This window comes from Toxorhynchites rutilus, chromosome 3, assembly GCF_029784135.1.
Source record: "Toxorhynchites rutilus septentrionalis strain SRP chromosome 3, ASM2978413v1, whole genome shotgun sequence".
In the NCBI taxonomy this organism is placed as follows: Eukaryota; Metazoa; Arthropoda; class Insecta; order Diptera; family Culicidae; genus Toxorhynchites; species Toxorhynchites rutilus.
The window spans coordinates 209761972-209785128 of NC_073746.1; the positions used below are offsets into that span (position 1 = coordinate 209761972).

Consider the following 23157-nt stretch of genomic DNA (forward strand, 5'->3'; position numbering starts at 1 on the left):
TATGAACGATGTGTTCTGATGAACAATTGCAAATATAAATATATATAGAAGGTGTATTTGCATATGAAGTGAAACTCTGATTATACGCGAGCGTAACACGAGCAAATTTATAACCCATGCGAATTGGGGCTCCTTTTAACAAGTTTTTCCGCACAGTAATTCGATGTTGATAATTCCTTAATATTTTCCTTCGTTGATCACATTTTTTCACATATTCTCGTTGGAGAGCCTTAACGCTTTTTTTCGTTGACCGAGGCGTTTTGATTGAATGTAATACTTTTCCGTTTACTATTTTTGACAGCAGAGGTAGCCGTGGCAGTGTTCCAAGCTCCAATACAATTTTCTTAATCAATGTTCAAGTTGCTAAAACTTACATTATAGACCCATTAAACGTAAAAAATAATAATTGTATTGATATCAACACAATTTTATTTTATTGATTTTCATGACATGAAACGCTAGGACTCAGGAATAACATTTTATTGAGTGGTTTTTATAGTTGTTTCGATGATGTTGTCTAGCATCAGTGTCGAAACAATAACGATGCTTTTACCAATACAAACAAAACCGTTGCGGAAAATTGAAAAATAATAAATTGAATGAAAATTTTATTAAAATAACATTTCAATATATAGAACTAAGAATCATCAGAAACCGTATCATGAAAGCTAACGCCAACTGTATGCAACAATGTGGCAATTCTCATTGTGGGAAAATTCCGAGTGATGATAACATAATATACTAATATACTATGAAAACTTCCCTATATCTGTTACATATCTCATTTTATATTCTGTAAACTTACCTAAAGCCCAGTTTTTTTAGATCACATGATTACATTACAGCAATATATCAGAATGAAATATTATACTATGTATAAAACATTGTTGAAAAATAAAATTACGATATTATTATTTTTAATCACATTTTCCATCTTGTGTGAAAAAAATCACTTGGCTCCCCTGTGTGCGAGACTGGGGAAAAGTCGAATTTGTTCGTTATTGTTTTGATTAATTCTGATGGTCTGACACCCATCTTGCATGGCCCGAGGTTTCGACCCAGAAACTCGCCGAAGACACGCCGCTGGCACCGTACAATGTGAGTGATTATATATCCTGACAAGAGGTAAACACGCCCCGCTCAAGCCAAGTTGGCGCCCCACTGTAGTGAGAACATGGCCTAATACTACTATCAGCAGAGCGGAAGACGAAACAAGATTATATTCTTTAGAATCTTAGTTCATTTATTGTTGTATTAAATCAAGCTAACTAAAAAAATTGTTTGTATGTTTTGAAATGGAACCGTAATTAATTAAATGAATCATTAGAATAGCGCAGGACAAGTGCTCCCATGGCCGAGTGGATAGCGTCACATCTACATGCCGGGGGTTCGGGTTCGATTCCCGTTCTGGTCGGGGACATTTTTCGGCAAGAGATTTCATCCGACTTGCACTGTGGTCACGCGTATTCTAGAGCTTGCCACTCAGAATGCATTCAAGGCGTGTTATTTGGCATAGAAATCTCAATTAAGTACTAATAAAAATAACGCAATTAATGCTTCGGTGGGACGGCGAAGTTCCTCTAGGAACGTTAGTACTATTTAAGAAGAAGAGGAAGTGCAGGACAAATGTGCGCATTGGCCTTTTTATTATTTTTGTTTACTGTATTATGGTGACTTTCAACACATTTGACTGGTTCGTCAATTTTGACTTCCATTTTTTGAAGAATGTGAGAATTGAACTCGTGACTTTGAGCGTGAGAGGTACGGATGTTACCTACGTTAGATCACCTCCTCTGCGCATTGACCTTTTTGAAACAAACGAGCATAAAAATTCGGCAACAGTGTATTCGTTTGACACATTATTACACCAGAAGCTCACACATATAAACAAGCTGCATTCCATGAAAGTGGCAAAAAATTATGTGCTAAGAAGAATTTTGCGTTGTTTTGATCTATTTCTTCTCAATTTTGGGGATGACGATTTAGTTACCTAAAAAAACTGGAAAGTTCCAAATTACATTGCCAAGGAAACCTTCATTCTATAGTAGATAATAGTGCGTATTGGTTTTTGTGGAAAAGTTTAAGAACTTTTTTTAGAAATTCGGTTAGTTGAAAAATTGCTTGTTAGGCAAAAGTGGGCACCAGTGTTTTGCTCTCAAAAAAATTTATAAAATATTTTCAACCAAATTTTTAACGGGACCCACAAGAAGAAAATTGATTTGACGAAATGCACTCCAAAAATGCTCGAAATGGCCCGAATTGAATCTTCAATTTTTGGACAAAGCTTTCTATGGTATGACTCTCAAAGATTTACGGCGCCTGGCGTTTGATTTTGCAACTCCAGCACGAATTCAACCAAATTGCAAAACTGACAGGAAGAGATTGGCCTTCTAGCTTCATGAGGAAACATTATATGTCCTTCGAACCCCACAAATGCGCAACGAATTAGATTCCTAAAAAAACTGGAAAGTTCCAAATTACATTGTCAAGGTAACCTTCATTCTATAGTAGATAACAGCGCTCAAAGGCAAAGCGTCGGAATCCTCAGAACCGAAATCCATGATGAGAAAGGAAAATAAACAATTGTTTAAAAATAATTCAAAATGAATTTCAATTGAAAAATGTTTTTATTTTTACCATGCATTCAATTCAATAACGGATATGTTTCATTTATGTTCATGTTTTCACAATAAACTTCAAATAAATATTGTTTTTTTTTTCAACAATGAGTTTCAAATAAATCAAGTGAAGGTAACTATGTATTTATAAACTTTATTTGTTTATAATTCTGTTTTGTTTCAAATGTTCGACTTTTTCAGATATCCTATATTGTCATTCTCCTCCAGTCTCTACGTGATATGTGGAAGGCCCGTTATCATATTTTCATGTGCCAACACTCAATCAGCACATAACAAAATCATGCTCGGCCATATCACCCACCCGTCTCCACCATAAAACATCATACAACACCTCTTCCTCCATAATGGATGGTGCCTACACACTCTAGTAAAGATGCTTCTCCCGGTGGTAATGGTTAACTCATTTATTTTTGTTACAAGTTGTCTTAGAAATTCAATTCAATAAGTGCGCTCCTTTGCCCCGCACTACTCTAATGTTCGAAAATACAACAAAAAACAGCAAAAAGTCAGGTGTTGTAACGTCACAAAAGTATTTGACTGACAACAAGCCAATCTGATGGCGGGTTTACATTAGGGAGATCTATAGCTATAGATGGATTTATTCACCAGAAAATAGATGTAAACGGGTGCGAATGTACTTCAAACACTTCTTCGATGTATATATGTATAGAATAAATTCAGGCACATGTAAACGCTGGTGAATGACTGGCGAACACTGGTGAGAAATCATTAAGGTTGGATGCAGTTCTACTTCAGGTGAATAAATTCACCGAAAATATGAATAAATTCATTATATAAGTTAGCACTAGTGTAAACGGTTGGTGTGATTTCTATAAATCTCATCATATTTCTTCACACGAACATATCACTAGTCTAAACACACCATAAGTTTAAAATATTCTCCAACTGATGATTATTCTAGGAAGCTTTCTCAATATTACAATAACATCGTTTAGTTCTGTGTAATGTATATATGAAAACGCGGAAAAAGTGTTCGTAGTGGTTTTAAATGTTATCACGTCACGCTGGAATAGATCGTCGTGGAAACCGATAAAATCGTTGAAATCATCCAAGTAGACCGGCATGTGAGCACTCGCTCGATTGGCCAGGAACTGGGTATAGACTATAAAACCGTTTGGAACCATTTGCAGAAGATTGGATTCAAAAAAAAAGCTTCATAATTCTGTTTCGTGGACCGATCTGAACCAAATTTTGTGGGGTTTTGACCCTTATTATTTGCTAAGAAAAACCCAAGTATAATAATGTTTTCTATGTTTGTGGATTGACAACGTTTCAAAATACTTATTTTTTGAATGCTTGTTTCTAAGGCAGCAATACTCAACAAGCGGCCATAACCTCATGGAATGGGTCTTATGATAATTTGTGCTAGCATTGCAATTTAAGACCCAGCATATGAGCCAGACGGCGATGGTAGACGGTAGACGGTCATACCATACAGCAGGAGGCTCTCCCGCGGCTTAGCGACTCTCGCACACGAATCACAAATATTTTCAAAATGCAGGTCACAAGCCCTCTCGCGTGATCTTCATTGTACACACACTCACTGCTTGCGGGCTTATCATGATGTCTTGTCATTTATCACTCATCTTGATGGAGCGAAACGGAAAAGCTACTGAATAGACTGCTGTCAAGAAACGATGCGAGGTGGCTGGCAGTCGCTCTGTGTGTGCCCCGTTACTTTTTCAAAGTCGACAGGAAGATTTGCTATACATAGTGTACCTAGGGTTACGTAATTAGCGAATTCCTCTGGTTACATTCAGCCCGATCAATAGTGATTGGATTCCTGCAGATTGGGATTGGTCAGCAGCCGCAGCAACCGCATCATCTGATGGCATGCACTTCTTGCCAGATAAAGGTTAGCTCGAGACAAGCTGCTTTCGTTAAGCGGTGACGCGATCGTTATTTGTGAGATACATCTGGAAGCAATTAACGAGAGCACCAGAAACATTCCGATTCCAGTTTTAACTCCGCTTATCTGATCGTCCGATTATGCGTTTGATTGAATTAATATTGCACTTCTTTTACTGTATCTTTCTGGGCACAACACACAATCTCTTCACTACTGAATGAAGTCATGAAGATAGTGTACGTATTTATGGTTCATTCTTGAAAAAAAACTCAACAGGTAGAGTATCTGTTCTAGAATGACAAACAACCCAGCAAAAAGCGTGACAGGCGCGACTAATTGGAATTAGCAAAGTTGTCAAACATAAATGATCAATGTTGAATAAAGAGTTACTCAATGGAGGAAATCGCTAATGCAAAAGAAACAAGTAGCTAATGAGATGAAACTTGCGCTTGGTTTTCATTAAAAACCACTTTAATTAGAGGGGCTTTCGTTTCAGCTATTATTCGGCTGAACATCCCATCGTAACATTCAACTTCCAGTACAATAAACTGGTAAGCAGCCCGCGCTACCATAATAGTCAACTGGAAATGGAGGTGAAAATTACGACTAGCTCAAACGTTACTAAACGCGAATCCGGTTGCATTCTACGAAAGTGAAATGAATTAACGTAATTTTCTCTTTTGGTATTGCATTGATACCATCGATGATGGGTTTGTGAAACATAGAGCCATTGGCTTCGAGACAGAGAAACTGGAAAATAATTATACGCTCAAAAAAGTCAATAGTGTGGCAGGTAGCAACCATCATCCTGGATATGTCACTTTGAGACAGATGTTGACCACTTTATGACCAGGTTTTTGCAGGTTAAATAGCGAATATCAACAGGTAGGTACTTGTGGTGTAATGTGTTTCGATTTTATACATTTCATTCAATTTCATCAATCACAATCGGAATTTCCTTTAACATTTGTCTTTAGGAACAGAGGTTCGACTCAATTGGAATCTGTATTCACTGCTTGTATAACAGCAGCGCCACTCGTAGTGATCGTTATGGTTCTTTTTCGGCGCCAGCAAGCAAACGACATCGTTGATGAAGCAAAATTTAGTGGCCATAGCTGCGTTCGGCGTTTATACAGGTATTTTAGCTAAGTACAAATGATGCTAACTCATGGACAACAACACGAACATTATGTTGCTTACATTGTGTTACAAACCCTACATGATCAGAGCTAGCGTTCTGCTCCACAAGGATGACGTGACAGTGGATAAACCGTTCAAAGCGGTGGTCAAGGGACTCCTTGCCATGGTACCTGATGAAATTGTAGCTGTGTTCATAAGAGTACCCAAACAGACCAATATCAGACGTATCTCAAGTCTTCAAATGCGCAAATTGCAGTGTGACCCACATGTTCACGGGCTTGTGTCAAACGCGAGAAATACCGCCGCAACCGCTATTATGTATCTACAAAGAACCAGCAACCAGTCCAGAGCAAGAAGAAGAAACAACTATGACCTCCGCGACCGATACTGGTGCCTAATATCAGCAGAAATCGGGTGTCGCCTGGACCAAACCATCAAGATTTTCATTCATGCCCAGATCCATTGAAGCAGTCACAAAATATCTAAATCGACTTCATTTTTCTAACCGAAACGCTTCTCAAGCCTTACATTACCTTCAGTATGCTTCATCACGCCGTTTACAGACTCGACCAAGCTGATGCTCCCAAAGTTGACGTTGCAATAGCCTTTCGAAAAGACTCGAATCAAAGAGGCCGCCTGACTTTCGCTTATCCTAGTCCGATGGAAGCGTAGATTGAACAGAGCGTTGCTCAACTTACATCCGTGTTAATCGAGCTTGCCGAGAAACAGTGGGTTGCGGGAAACGAAATCCCTCAAGCCAACAAGAACACTCGCAACATAAAGACCCTGGCTTCGATGGGCACTTCAACATTGGGCTCAATAATCACACGTTCTCCTAGCGAACGTCTTCAACCGCTATCTGGAACTATGATATTTCCCAGCAATCAGGATGGCATCCAAAGTGGTGGCTAATCTCAAACCGCGGAAGGACTCCACGAGCTCGTCTCATAACCGCTCGTTCAGCCCCATGGGTAAGCAGAATATAAACCTTTGATCTAGCATGACGGCTTAATTCACACTTTCATTGCACAATTTACCTGGTGAATGGTCCAGGGTACCAAGGTACCATGGTCACAAGTCTTTGTTACTGATGCCCCTTCATAATCATACCTTACCATGGAGTCCCCCAGAGCAACATATTAAGACCAGCCATTCTATACCAAACAGATAAAGGGTAAGTATACCAATTATGGAGGAGATATGTCACCAGCTTGCAGGAATTTGCGAATAAATACTCTATTTTAGTTCAAATGTATACAAAAGTATACTTTTTCTAACAGTTTGGACTCTGTTTTTGAAGATTTTCACTGATATATCGATGATTAATTGACTAAATTGTATAAAAAACATGTTTGAAAATGCCACTTCCATGTACCCATTATGGTAATAGTGTTCCCGGAGTTTCGTAAAAAGTGTACCTATTATGGTAATAGTCGGTGTCACATGAAAAAAGTGTTTTTTTTTATCCCATTTATTTATTTAAGGCTCATTAGCATTTTAGCTGTAACAGAGCCGAATTTTAATCGTGTACATGTCACATGGTTATCATATCTATAATTAGCACATTACACAGTTGCCATTCGCCAGTATTCCTTCTATTCCATTACATATGGTACATTCACACAGTAGCCATTTAGGCGTAAGGGTATTCTTTCTGTTCTTCCATTATCCAGTTGGACCACCGGACAGCGGAGACAGTTGTTTGATCATTGTTGAGTTATTTATAGAACAGTAGCCCGATGTGTCTGGCAGAGCAGAGCAGTTGTATGGATGAATCGATCTTATTTCGACCGTGGATCGATCTCCATCGCTGATGATTGTTGCGTGGACGTAGCTATACTGTAACAACACAAAGATGGTCAATGAGGGCCCTGAGTTTTGAACTCACGATCGATCGCTTACTAAGCGAACGCGCAACCAATGTGGTTACGGAGACCCCCCAAAAAAGTGTTAATAGGATACAAACAATACTTCAATAATATTTTTTAAATAAAACTCTGCCTCTAAATTTTATTTCTAATATGCAATAATATGTCGTTAATTCTATACTCGACAAAAATTATGGGAGCGGAGCGCGGAGTCCAAATTTTTAAGTGATTTTATAAATGCTGAAACTTGGTGAAAAACCAACGCATGAAGATGGGATATACATCTTTTTAAAGCTTCAAGTTTTGAGATGTAAAACTTGAATGCTTCTATCTATAAAAATCGATTTTTCTGTTTTTTTTAAGATTTTGTAGATTAACACAGTGTTTTATTACCCAAGTCAATAGTAAATCCAATTAACCTTTTTTTTATCCCATTTATTTATTTATTAGGCTCATTAGCATTTTAACTGTAACAGGGCCGGGTTTTAATCGTGTACATGTACATATGTTTATGTTTCTATAAACTGTAAATTACACAGTAGTTAGTAGTAGCCATTTAGGCGTTAAGTTTTCTGTTCCATTACATTATGGTAAATCACACAGTAGTAGCCATTTCGGCGTAAGGGTATTCTTTCTGTTCTTCCATTGTTCAGCAGACCGGACAGCGGAGACAGTTGATATTGATCATTGTTGGGTTATTTATAGAACAGCAGCCCGATGTTTCTAGCAGGGCAGAGCAGTTGTATGGATGAATCGATTTAATTTCGACCGTGGATCGATCTCCATCGCTGATGATGTTTGAGTGGACGTAGTTATTCTATAACAACACAAAGATGGTCAATTGAGGGTCCTGAGTTTGAACTCACGACCGATCGCTTATTAAGCGAACGCGTAACCAAGTGGCTACGAAGACCCCCCAATTAACCTTAGCAATCAGCATTCAATTGATTCCAAGAACGCTCCTGTATGTCATTTTACTACAAGAAAAAGTTTTAATAGAATGGAAAATTTCCCTTTTTCTAATGAATACTTTTTCAATAATGCGATTATTCCCCAATCAGAAGGTAGTTTAGAAAATTGTAATAAATTCTGTACAAGACTCATTATTCATTATTCATTATTCGGAAATTTTCGCCTAATTTTTGCCTTTGCTTTGATCGATGCTCTTCATTGACTTTCTCTTACGATAACCATAGCCTTCCTGACGGATTTTGTGGCACATAATTAAAATATGCAAAGAACATCAACAAAAATAAAAAAAAAACTGAGCACTTCAGGAATAATAATATACACTTACACTTAATCAAAACACTTAATCAACCACAAATCAAAATAGAATTAACAAGCATAACAGGTTCCTGTTCCGGATCGCATCTTCTGTTAATGAGAAATTATTGTTTTTTTTCTGATATCCCATATCCTGCCGGGTTTCAAATATTGCCCGGATAAGCAGGATTTCATCTTTAGATTAGACTGTTGTTGAGTGCTTCCTGGTTGGAAAATTACTGCCTGCTTCTCGTTGCTAGGCCTCTCTGCTAGCTGACAGGAGAACCTTAAAGGCGTGAGGGTTGTGATGCAGTTTTGACGTAGGACTACGTCTAACCGGAAGATATAGGGGGTGAAATGGAAATCTAGACACTGAACAAGTAGGAAAAAATGCAAGATTTGGAACGTTTATAACTCGAGCATTTCTCAATAGATCGCAAAGGTTTTTGCATCAATTGATAGGAAATATATCTACGCATCTATCATAACGAATAACATTTCATTTTTCTTGATATAAATAATTGAATATTTGTGAAATATCAAGCATTGTCAAAATGCACTATGTGCCCATTTTTGATTGGTCCATTTTGTGCTCCTCAAATCGTACCGACCAAAACGGGCAACCAGAGCAGCAGCGAAATAGAATGAAGCACGATTGGAAAGGAAAAAGAAAAAAATGAACGAAACGTTGGTCGCAGTCTCATACATGCGTAATTCTCGAGCCAGCCAGTCAGCTTAAAAATCCCCGCTCCGCTGCCGTAACGATCATTCTCATTCAAACCGTACACCACATCGGTTCGCATCACAACACATCAACAAACCAGCCCAATCAGCCATGTCTGGACATTGTAAAGGAGGAAAAGTGAAGGGAAAGGCAAAATCCCGCTCGAACCGTGTTGATCTGGAGTTCCCCGCAAGGGTAGCTAGGCCGAGCGCGTTAGTACAAGTGCACCAGTCCACCTAGCCGGCGTTATATAGTTTCGGCCACCGAAGTGATCGAGTTAGCTGGCAAAGCTGCTCGCGACGATAAGAAAACCCGCATTCGGAACAGAACACATTCGGTTCGGTGGACATCAAGACAACAGGCAGTTGCAGCGAGTGGCGAGTGGCAAACGCAATCGCAAAACGGCATCAGGTAGCAGAAGAAAAAAGTTTGTTCTTTATACAAACCGCTTTGGTGGCAAATCCAGAACAAGGCGGCATCGAGGGCGTTCGAAATGGGTTTTTTCAAAACCACGAGTACTAAGTTTTCTAAATTGGAACCATTCCATAAAACAAGGCGCTTTTCAGGGCCATTAAACCTTCCAAAAAAGAGTTTAGGAAATACAGTTCAATGCTTTCTAAAACATTATCCAAAATAATAATAAAACACAAATTGATTTTTTCATAATTTGTTTGCCAGGAGCTGATGAGTATGTGAATTTGGCAGTTGTTCTGAGCATATTGATAGTTGGAGACTTTCCTGATTATTCAATTTTCACCAATTCTTAAATCATTTCCAGATTGAAAGTACAGTAATTTACAATTAGTTCGACATTTAGCTAATTGGACGGACATGTAATGCGACTTATTTAGTTGGACATTTTTGTAAACATAGAGATCCAAATTATGACCCCACATTGAAAGTCGACACTGTACCACTGTCATCGCAAATGTTCAATTACAGGTTAAAATCGCCTCCAATGCGACACTGAGTGGCGCTTCGGCACGTCGCATTGAATGTAATTTACTGTACAACATGTCACAAAGCTGGATGGGAAGAAATTTTCCAACTGTGAAAGCTGTGGCGAGTGGCAACAAATCGCTAAACAGGAAGGTTTAGCCGAACAAGATGGGGATATCGAGTGATAACAAAACAATAAACTCTTTAGAGTCAGAAAATTTTGTGATCCTGAAAAGGACCCTTTTTAGCCTGCATGTGAATCCAACGAGCGAACAAATCGTAATGAATGTATTTTTTTGCCATCGCTCCCTTTTAACGCTCATTCGTTCGTCTCGTTGGACTCGCCCCTCTGGCTGAGTCTGCCGATTTGTCTCTATCCTGTGAGTGTGTACCGCTAGAGTATAAAACACGCGGATCCCAAAAAAATATCTTATTTTCTTTCAAACCGTAAACCTGTGTGGCTGTACGGCATCGGCATCGTGGACGTAACAAAGGAGGACAACTTAAGGGAAAGGCAAAGTCCCACTCGAACCGTGCAGATGTGCCGTTCCCCGTAGGTGTATCCGCCAATTGCTCAGCAAGGGTAGCTAGGCCGAACGGATTGGTGCCGGAGCACCAGTATACCTAACAGCGATTATAGAGTTTCGGCCGTCGGAGTGCTCGAGTTGGCTTGCAAAGCTGCTCACGACAATCAGAAAACCCGCATCAAGAACAGAGCAGCTTCGGTTCGGCGCTCATCAAGGCAAAAATTAGTTTCAGTGAGTGGCAAAGTGTTTCTCCGGCACGTCGCATTAAATGTAATTTACTGAACAACATGTCACAAGCTGGATGGGAAAAAATTTTCCAACTGTGAACGAGTGGCAAACGCAATAGCTAAACAGGAAGGTTTAACCGAACAAGAAGGGAATATCGAGTGATAACAAAAACACAACACCAAAGGTTCTTTTCAGAACCATCAACATATTCATAAAGAGTAAACAGTAAACTAATCCATTTTTCAGGTAGATAGGTAGGTATTCACGTAGGAGAAGAAAATAAAACAATATATTTAAAATATATATTTAACAAAAGCTGTCCCCTTTGTATAGTCCTACGTCACTCCGGTTATGTCCCCGACATTACCCACCCGTCTTTTTGCTTCTCTTTTGGAACTGAACAAAGAATATTAACCCATTCAACTAAGATTTATTTTTCAACAGAGTGGATCAAACAAATATGCTTCGGTCGGACACGCATAGTGCTATTTCACTACACTGCTGAGCGTTTAAAAGCGCCCTATTATATGCAATTGCACAGCGTGAAAACGTGAGTTACAGCCATGATAGCATAACAACCAAAACATAACTACCTACGTACAACCATAATGGGAACATAGCAGTTCTGCTTTTCAGCTTTGCAGCGATTTCCTACAACCATAATAGGAACAGGGCAGCTCCCGATATTGCGATAATTGGCATGTAGATGTTGTCGGAGTTGGCAGCCCCCTATGGATGATGCGCCACTGGCAAAATGCGAATTATGGCAAAGATATGTGTATGAGTGTATGTGAATAGAGAAGGCGATAGGGTAATTGTCAGTGTAATATTTTGTTATCTATAGAGTGATTGTTGTCTTTGAATTTCAAATGGTTGTGTAAATTAAATAGAAAGTATAGATTTAAATGAAATAATAGGAAATAGATATAGAGTTGAGAAAGGAAGTTAGGGAAAAATTGTTGAAAGTCTAGTTAGTCTCAGTCCAGTAGTCAATCCGTTCACATGTAAAAATAAATGTACTTCCTGGTAATAAATCCTTGTAGTTTGTCAAGTACCAAGCGTTTTTAATTGTTGGTTCGAAAGTGAAATTGTGATAAATTCCCTGAGCTATCGTTGGTGGATCGGGTCGATCCAGACATTGGTCCTTCGAACCGGATCATCGGTGCCATTCTACAAGACTGGAAATCAACTTCAATCGGAACGGGTAATCGGTGACACTCTACAAGGCCGGAAGTCAACTCCAATCGGAAATTCGGAAGACAATTGAGGAATTGTCCATCGATTCTATTGTTATCACTGGGAGAGCAATAGACCCAAAAGAATTGCTTTGTGGATAGCATTCTTTCTTCAAGGATCACCGTTGGCCAAGGGAGGACTATCGTGGATACTGAAGGATACTGAACGAGGACAGGATTACAGTTTCTCCAGGTAAAAAATCTACGTTCAGTATATGTCCAGCCGAATTAGGAAGACAAAATACTTACACCAATATTTCGTCGTTTCTACAACCATTCTGAACCGATTTGGAGCATCTGTTGGAACATCAAGCGACAACTGCTGAGCTGTGCGTTTATTGCTGTGGACCCATACAACCGATCTGGAACCCTGGTACAAGGCAAACCAACCAACCCCATAAGTGAGACGGAGAGGAGGAGCCGTAAATTGTTGCCCAGGTTAGTGCATTTTACTGCAGTATATGCTAGCCGAAGCTATCTTCAGAAAATACACGTTTTTGATTGAGTTTTATACCCTCTTCGACTGACTTCTCACACGTATCCCTGGTATGGCAATTGAGTTGCGATATTCCTGAAATTTGGTCAATTTGGCAAGCGAATAGTTTCGCTGGAATTCCATTGAGTGACGTCATTCTTCAGTTTCGCATTCTGCATTGGGTTCAAACTGTTTTTCTGTAAGGTCAGTTATACAGTATATGCCTAGCGAAGCTAGGATATTGCAGAATTCTACACCAGTTCCCGTTTAATTTACCGGATTCACAAAACGCTGAGATAAATGCCGCCTACATCCAGTTCCACCGCAAAGAAGGCGCCATCATTGAAGCAATTGGTTATTAAATTGAAAGAAATCCAAGCAACGTTCAACGATATTTGGATATTTGTTGAGACGTTCAAAGAAGAGACATCCGCCAGCCAAGTGAACGTGCGCCTACAGAAGCTTGATGATCTTTGGGAGAGATTTGGAGAGACATTGGTTGATGTCAAATCACACGATGATTTTGTAGAAGAAGGAGATTCTTATCAGAAAGAACGACAGGAGTTTAGTGAGCGTTATTACTTTGCTAAATCCTTCCTGATGGATAAGGCTAAAGATAGACAGGAGCCAGGTTTTCTAGATCAGTCCGTTCGTGACCACGATGCATCTATGTTGGGAACGCTAGATCACGTGCGCCTTCCGCAAATTAAATTGCAAACGTTCAATGGGAACATCGAGGAATGGTACAGCTTTAGAGATCTTTTCGCTTCTCTTATACATCTCAAATCGGATCTTCCGGAGGTGGAAAAATTCCATTACTTGAAGGGTTGTCTTCAAGGAGAAGCGAAAGCGCTGATAGATGCCTTGCAAATCACGAAGGCTAACTATCAAATCGCTTGGGATATGTTATTAAAGAGGTACAACAACAGCAAGCAATTGAAGAAGCTTCAAGTAAAATCACTCTTCAAGTTGCCCACACTCACCAAGGAATCTACTTCCGATTTGCAAGGTTTGCTAGAAGGTTTCCAGAGAATCGTACAAACATTGGACCAGGTTGTACAGCCCGGCGATTATAGAGACCTGTTGCTAGTGAACATTCTCACTTCTCGTCTCGATTCAACCACTCGAAGAGGATGGGAAGAATATTCGTCCACGAAAGAGCACGACACCCTGCAGGACCTGACAGACTTTCTACAGCGACGTGTTCGTATCCTGGAGTCTCTACCGTCGAAGCCAGTAGATAAATTTGTGCATCAAATTCCACCCGCTGCCAAGCAGAAGCCATCCGTTCAGAGGACATCCTATAGCGCAGTACAAACCTTCAGTGGCTGTGTAGCGTGTGAGGGCCATCATCCACTATACCAATGTAGTACTTTTCAACGGATGTCAGTCGCAGAGAGAGATACGTAAGCGTTCTCTTTGCCGAAATTGCTTCAGACATGGCCACCAAGCAAAGGAATGCCAATCCAAACATTCATGTCGACATTGCAAAGGGCGTCATCACTCATTGGTATGCTTCAAAACACAAAGAGAAGGAAACCCAAAATCAATATCAACGGCAACACCATGCGCTTCCACTTCCGGCGGTAATGAACCATCCACCTCGCAAATGGCTAACGTGGCAGCCACGGATTCATCCATTTCGAATACTGTCCAAAGATGTGCGTCGCAGGTTCTACTAGCAACAGCAATCGTTATCGTTGAAGATGATGAAGGTGTACGATTCCCAGCTCGAGCGCTTCTCGACTCCGGATCAGAAAGTAACTTCATTACTGAGAAATTAAGTCAGCGGCTTAGGGTACACCGAGACAGGGTAGACATTTCGGTGTTAGGAATTGGATCCCTAGCTTCAAATGCGAAGCAAAGAATAAGGGCGAAAATAAGGTCGCGTTTATCAAATTTTTCACGCGGAATGAACTTTTTGGTGCTCCCCAAGGTCACTGTTAACATTCCAACTGCTACAGTGGACACTACTGGATGGAAAATACCACAAGGAATCGAATTGGCCGATCCTTCCTTCCTCATATCCCAACCTGTTGATATCATACTCGGTATCGAATTCTTCTTCGACTTCTTCCATGGGGGAAGAAAGATAGCATTGGGTGATCACTTACCTGCCCTGAATGATTCAGTTTTCGGATGGGTGGTGTGTGGCGGTGCAAGACTACACATAAATTGCAATGCATCGACTTCAAATAATTTAGAATCGCTAATGAAACAATTTTGGTCCTGTGAGGAAGTTGGTTCGACGTCAAACTATTCACCAGAAGAGGCACGATGCGAGGAAATATTCACTGATACGGTTCAGCGTGACACCAACGGTCGTTATACCGTATGTTTACCCAAGCACGAAGGCATTGTGGATCAATTGGGAGATTCAAAGGAAATAGCGCTTCGCCGTCTTCAGGCAACGGAACGACGATTGGCACGAGATGTTGAATTGAAAGATCAATACACTTCTTTTCTAACGGAATATTGTCGTCTAGGTCACATGGAGAAGGTAACTGATAACGGAGAAATCAAACGTTGCTATCTAAACGTTGCTATCTACCGCATCATCCGGTGGTCAAGGAGTCGAGCAGCACCACTAAAGTACGCGTGGTCTTCGATGCTTCTTGCAAAACTTCTACGAATATTTTTCTCAATGATGCACTTATGACAGGGCCCACCATTCAAGAGGAACTCCGATCGATTGTATTACGCTGTCGTACAAAACAAATAATGGTTGTAGCGGACGTCGAGAAAATGTTTCGACAAATAAATATGCATCCCAAGGACCGACCATTGCAATCGATCCTATGGCGAGCATCACCGGCAGAAGACGTTGCAACATATGAGCTAAACACGGTCACTTATGGAACGAGACCGGCACCATTCCTAGCCACTCGTACGCTAAAGCAATTGGCAATGGATGAACAGGATCATTTTCCAGAAGCTGCCAAGGTAATCATTGAAGACGCCTACATGGATGACATCATCACAGGAGCCAATAATCCAACAGAAGTATGCAACCTGAGAATGCAACTAGAAAGCCTGATGAAAAGCGGTGGATTTTCTCTCAGGAAATGGGCGAGCAATTGCCCAGAAATATTAAGAGGAATTTCTGGAGAGAACCTGGCGATACAAAATTGTATTAATTTAGATACAAAACCATCAGTTAAAGCATTAGGACTTACCTGGTTACCTGATGAAGATTTTTTCCGATTCGATTTTAAACTTTCCACGACCGACGATGAAACAATACTTACTAAACGTCGGATTCTTTCAATCATAGCCACTTTGTTTGATCCTCTCGGGATAATAGGAGCCACAATAACAACCGCGAAAATTTTAATGCAATCCCTTTGGATTTTGCGTGACGATAATGAAAAATTATTAGAATGGGATCAACCGGTACCCAAAACGGTGGGCGAGAAATGGCGAATTTTTTACAAACAACTTCCCCTCCTGAGAGAAATAAAAATTAAACGTTGCATGATAATTCCTAACGCTGTGTCGGTGGAGATCCATTGTTTTTCGGATGCATCAGAGAAAGCGTATGGCGGTTGCATTTATGTAAAAAGTCAAAACCTAGAAGGGAATACTGAAGTTCACCTCTTAACTTCAAAATCAAAGGTTGCACCTTTGAAAACGCAAACAATTCCGAGGCTCGAGCTGTGCGGGGCACTGCTCATAGCACAACTTTACGAGAAGGTGCAAAAGGCTATCAGAGTAGAAGCGCGATCCACATTCTGGACAGATTCTACGTGCGCCTTAAACTGGATCCTATCCGCTCCGAATAACTGGACTACTTTCGTCGCAAACAGGGTGGCGAAGGTCCAAGGCATAACAGAGGGTTGTGCCTGGCGTTATGTTCCTGGTACACATAATCCTGCCGATCTCATATCCAGAGGCATCCCTCCGAGCGATATTGTATCCAATAAATTTTGGTGGCATGGTTCCAGTTGGCTGGCAGAAGGTCCTGAGAAGTGGCCAGAATCCACGACTAATATAAACCGGAAGGATGGCTCCACAGAACGTCGGCGTACAGCTGCTGTTGTTGCAGCTTCCACAAAAGAAGATTTCATCGGCTGGTATCTGTTGAAATTTTCCTCCTACACAACGTTGATTCGTCATACTGCAATATGGAAAAGATTAATGAAAATTCTACATAACTCACCGAAAAAGGAAACTTATCCATTCATCACTACGACTGAACTTCGAGATGCAGAAAACCAACTGATACTCCTGGTCCAACGCGAGACTTTTGCTGCCGAATGGAAGGCACTGGCCAATGGTGGAACGGTATCCAGTAAATCGCCGTTAAGATGGTTTCATCCATTCCTGTCACAAGAGGGTCTTCTCAAGGTTGGCGGTCGTTTGGCTCATTCAAAGGAATCTGAAAATAGTAAACATCCCATAATTTTACCTGCTCGGCATCGAATCACTCGAATGATAATGCAAACTTACCATCGGAATTTCCTCCATGCTGGCCCACAGCTAATGCTGAGTGTAATTCGCCTTCGATTTTGGCCTCTAGGAGGCAGAAGTGTGGCAAAACGAGTAGTTCACTTATGCCACAAATGCTACCGCACAAAACCTACCACAGCACAACAACTAATGGGAGAACTTCCAGCACCACGCGTGACTGTGTCTCGACCATTCTCGAAGGCAGGCGTTGATTATTTCGGGCCAATTTTTATCCGTCCCGCACCGCGACGAACTGCAATCAAGGCTTATGTTGCACTTTTTGTTTGTTTATGTACCAAGGCGATACATTTGGAACTTGTGTCAGATTTGACAACAGATCGATTCATACAGGCACTTCGCAGATTTATAGCACGCAGGGGTAGGTGCTCAGATATTTACTCCGACAACGGTACCAATTTTGTCGGAGCAAGGAACAAACTCAACGAAGTTTTGAAACTTTTGAAAGATTCCCAACATCACGCTAAGGTGACGAAAATTTGTGCAGAAGAAGGCATATACTGGCATTTTAATCCGCCTAGTGCTCCTCACTTTGGAGGTATCTGGGAGGCAGCAGTTCGATCGGCAAAACACCATACATTGAGAGTTATTGGAGACACCCCAGTATCACATGAAGATATGTATACACTGCTTGTACAAATTGAAGGATGCTTAAACTCCAGACCTATTACACCGTTATCAAATGATCCAAATGATTTGGAACCGCTGACACCAGCACATTTCCTGATAGGATCGTCGCTTCAATCAATACCTGATCCAGATTTTTCGGCAGTACCATTGAATCGTTTGAATAATTGGCAGCAAATACAACGGAAACTTCAGGACTTTTGGAAGAGGTGGAGACGTGAATATCTTTGTCAGCTGCAAGGCAGAACTAAAAGGTGGCGTCCTCCTATTGCAATCGAAGTTGGTAAATTAGTAGTAATACATGATGATAATCAACCACCCATGAAGTGGAAAATGGGCAGAATTGAACAAGTACACCCAGGAGAAGATGGAATTGTTCGTGTAGTAACTTTAAGAACGGCTACAGGGTTACTAAAAAGACTAGTGGAGAAAATTTGTCTACTTCCAATGCCAGACAACACTGACATTTAATAGCGTATCAGAAACATTCTTTCCTTCCCCATCCCAAGTCGAAGAGGTTTTTTATATATTTTCAGAAATAATCTAATTTCTGGGTGGGCGAGGATGTCGGAGTTGGCAGCCCCCTATGGATGATGCGCCACTGGCAAAATGCGAATTATGGCAAAGATATGTGTATGAGTGTATGTAAATAGAGAAGGCGAGAGGGTAATTGTCAGTGTAATATTTTGTTATCTATAGAGTGATTGTTGTCTTTGAATTTCAATAGATATAGATATAGAGTTGAGAAATGAAGTTAGGGAAAAATTGTTGAAAGTCTAGTTAGTCTCAGTCCAGTAGTCAATCCGTTCACATGTAAAAATAAATGTACTTCCTGGTAATAAATCCGTGTAGTTTGTCAAGTACCAAGCGTTTTTAATTGTTGGTTCGAAAGTGAAATTGTGATAAATTCCCTGAGCTATCGTTGGTGGATCGGGTCGATCCAGACAGATGTAAAATTGTACTAATTATGGAAATAAAAACATACATATTTATTTCGATAAAATCGTATAAATGGGTCGAATTACAACATCAAGAAGGTTTAAATGTTTGCGTCTACACTGAATTTGCATCAAAATAGCCACTTCATAGCATAAAAATCTCATAATTTTGATTGCATATTCCTTAGCAAAATGCTAAGAAGCAAGCATCAATGGGACACACTATTTTCAAACTAAACTTTTCAACAAAATCAGAATGTTTCGTATGGAATCACCAAAATCGGCAAAGAAGAGATTTCTGTTGTTAGAAAATCATATTAGAGCCTTTATATATAAAATCATATTAGAGCCTTTATGTTATGTTTTCTGAAATAATAAAAAAAACTCACTCTTATTACCATAATCGGTACTATTGCAACGATAGGTACTTCTTCCCTAGTGGTTCTCATATTTTCGTGAAAATTGCTAGTTTTTATCTTTATAGCAAAAATGAGACCCGTATTTTTTTATTTTTTCATTAGAGCTCCCATTTACTTTTATAAATCAATTTGACCCTTTTTTCCCAAAAATGACTTTTTTCAAATTAAAGTTTGTATTTGTTCTTTTAAATATGTAATATGAAATTCATACATGATTCTACATGAAAAACTACTACATAATACGATTGACATAATTTTGAAGCTTAAACTTTAAAGCATTTTGGGCCCATTTTGTATGTGTAACTATCACGAAAAATCAAGAAATAAGCTAGGAAACATGGGATGAGAATGATGGAGTTTGACAATTCGCACATCATTACACATTACGCATTTACACATTAGTTAGTTGTTTAGTTAAGTGGTATTAGTAAATTAAATATCTATTCAATATATTTGATCCGACCATGAAGGCTAATCCTGTTAAATAAAAATGAAAATATGGATATGGAAATATGAATATGAAATCATTACTTATTTTTTGGCATAAGACTACGTCTCTCAGCAGTAGCACTAAATCAGAGAACAGATCACGCGATTTTAAAAAAATAGTTTTAACGTTAATATTTATTTTAGCTCTGTTCGGATTTTGACGGGTTGCATTTCAATTGAATCGAAAATTCTCTAATTTTTTTTCGGTGCGTTATACTACACGGTTCCCCGGTCCATAAATGATTTAAATTAACGAAAACTGGAAGAAAAATCATTTTCCTATCGTGTTCCCGTGGCCGAGTATGTATCAGCGAGGTACAATATTTAAATTTCACTGGTAATATTAGAATACCGTAAATCGATCGCTCGAAATGCAAATGCAACCTTCGTTCTTCGGACAATGTGGATAGAGAAAATATTGCAATCTTACTTTCGCCGTTTTCTATTCATTGGGTAGAAAAAAGCCATTCGCAATTTCAAATAACAGTATTCACAATTCATCAGTCATCTAGCAGCGAGGTTTTCGAAATGACCCGTCTCAAGACTAAAGGCGAATGAACTGATGAATTTTAAAGCTTCTATAATTGCAAACATGATCATCATCACCATTCGTTTTTTGATCATCATCACCAAGTCGTCTCGCTCCAGCTATCAGACAGAAGTCTTTCCTAATACTTAGTGTCACACACAGCGGTTTTACTCGATTCAAGGGATTTCATCACATCATATTTCAATTTGTCCTGAGGTGAAAGTTTTCGGTTGATTAAAGTGTGAATGTCAATCACTTCACTCGGAAGATAGAAGATGTGTGAGTATTGCTGGTTACTCATTGACCCACAAACTTGTTTCAACAGCCCAAAACGGCTTCGAAAGCAAACTATTGAAATCACAAAAATCTATAGATATGAGTACCTGTCCTTTTTAGTCAAGATTTGTCGATGAACGTCGTTGGCTGTCAGTGAAGGTTCTCTAAATATTGTGCTCGCCCTGGCCAATCTCAGTTTCTATTTTGATACATGGTTGAACATTTTTTTCACCACAGTATGCAACTTCAGAATATGCAAGAAGCAAGCATAGTGCAGAGCAGAATCAAAGTAGAAGAGAAATATCAAATAGGATGCACCAGAATGCACCAGAACCATCTCTGTTGAGATATAGGATCTTTGGAAATTGTTGAAAATTAAGGACAAATACTAAAGCTAAACCATTAAATTAACGCATTTTGATGAACTCATTTCTGATCATGAGTTGTCCAATTCAATAATGTTGTTTTGTCCACATGATTTCTATGTCAACAGCTTGGCGCGCTGCAGTTTGTTTATTGTGTCCTTCGCGCATAGCAGAAATAAAGTTTCTCTATGTTGACTGTCTTGAGGTGAACACTTTTAAAATGCCCAAGAAAATGCGATATTCTGAAGAAAGCCTAAATTATGAATGGATCAATATGATGACAGTAAACTCAAGCAATGATAAATGCAACATCTACTTGAGAATTCGAATGTTTTAATTAAAAAATGGTGATTTCTAAAGCCGGACAAACCATGATCATTTTTTGAACAAACCATGATCAGAGGTGGCCAAACCATGATCATAATTCCTCTTTGGGGAAAATTGGGGCTTTTCAAAAAATCCAAACTCGTATCGATTATATGTGAATTTCATGAAGAAAAAGCGATTTGCATTTACTAGTTGCGTAAAAACTCCCCAAATCGGACAAACCAAGATCATTTACCCCAGTAGACGGTGAAAACACTCCTGCTAAATTGAGAAACTGAGCCGTCCTACTACTATATACATACCTGAGCATACAAAGTCAATCGTATCTGAAAAATAAACAAAAATAAAAATTAATAGAATGAAACCATTGTGAGTACGACTGGTTATGTAAAAACCATGTTCCTATAAATCGATACAAAATCAATAAACTAGCCCCATTCTCCCAGTGAACTAATACAATTATTGTTACTGCCAAATCTTTCCCACGAAAACATAGTTTGACTGTTCGTTAAAAATATTATAATGAATGTAAAATCAATTAACTAAATTACTCTAAACCACTCGCGTCTAGCGCGCTCAGCCAAACTTGTAACATAGATTTCATGGGTGCGGAAGGCTGCGCACGGTCTCTGCTGTTCGCTGTGGAAAGATCTCCCCGCTAATGAGCTGCAATCTGCCGTAATGATTGATGAATATTGTTTAATCGACATATCGTCGTCATGTAAGCACTGAAACCCGTTACTTGATCCACACCACGTATGCAATTACATTCCTGTGGGAAGGCGTCCTTCTGTGCGTCGTCGTCATCAAGGTCTATTAGAAACTGCTTGCCGAACAAACATTAGAGGCAGTTAGACTGATAAATAGAACTACCTGTTCTGTAGCTTTATCAGAAGGTAATCATTAAACAGTTTTACTGCCGGTCCCGTTAAGTTCTTTACGAGAAAATTGTATAATTATTTACTTTCTGCACATAAAATAAACACTTCCGATGACAGGGTGTCTCGGTGGGTACTTTCACTATCCGCACGTTATTCGTATTGCCCTGCTGATGAAATCGAAATTCCCTCCGCCACCCAATGCTTAACAGTTCCATGTTGAGACGTTATTCTATCATTATTTTGAGTACCCTCTTAGTGGCGTAATATCTACTGCCAACACAAACCGAAGCACGCCATCTGACGTTCTAGTTATTCAGCTTGGTGGCTGTAATCATAGAGTCTGACGGCAGATACCGCAGATTTCCGTTCGTCATGTTCGTGCGGTCTCGTCGATTATATTTTATTCCCAAGGAGTTTATGGTGAACCTGACGCTTGCATGGACTGCAAGAGTTAATTGATACAGGTACGCTTTTTCAATGTATCGCATACTTTTTAAAGTATGCTACATTTTAAAATGAATACAATTAGTCGTAAACGTTTATTGAAAATAGTTACAGATCGCGCTGCCAACATAAAGTTGCGCATGTGCCCGCAATCGACTCCTGAGCGATTGGAGCGATCGTTTGTGTTACGTTTGGAAGAAATCGATCCCGTGTATTTCAATTCTGAACATCTCTTGAAGATCCTTTTTAACGGCACAAATTATTTAGATTTTGTAGCAAATTTCAGCTGTTTTTTGCTAACTGTGATATCGACAAAGTGAATTCCTATCTCAAAATTTTCTAATAAAGGGTGTGTCACATCAAATTGCATCACGGAAAAAACGCTGTAGAAATTCGCCCAGTAGACCGATCTTTTTGAAAATTTTAGACAGTAAAATAAAAACTATTAAACAACTTTTGGCATTTTCTTTTTATTCATACTTCG

The 23157-nt window shown here is 39.5% G+C and overlaps 3 protein-coding genes across 11 annotated transcripts in view; 2 read left to right on the forward strand and 1 right to left on the reverse strand.

The window, feature by feature from the left end:
* Positions 1-23157, reverse strand: part of LOC129775002 (serine proteinase stubble) — a 344680-nt gene that overhangs the window by 133662 nt on the left and 187861 nt on the right. For all 9 annotated transcript variants that reach the window (XM_055779147.1, XM_055779148.1, XM_055779144.1 and 6 more), the window contains one exon: positions 21651-21674. The gene's annotated coding sequence lies outside the window, so the exon portion shown is untranslated. The remainder of the gene's footprint in view (positions 1-21650; positions 21675-23157) is intronic.
* LOC129773892 (uncharacterized) lies at positions 13212-14321 on the forward strand. Its single transcript, XM_055777552.1, has one exon. It carries the CDS (start codon positions 13212-13214, stop codon positions 14319-14321), a length of 1110 nt encoding a protein of 369 aa, XP_055633527.1.
* LOC129773893 (uncharacterized) lies at positions 14824-15570 on the forward strand. Its single transcript, XM_055777553.1, has one exon. It carries the CDS (start codon positions 14824-14826, stop codon positions 15568-15570), a length of 747 nt encoding a protein of 248 aa, XP_055633528.1.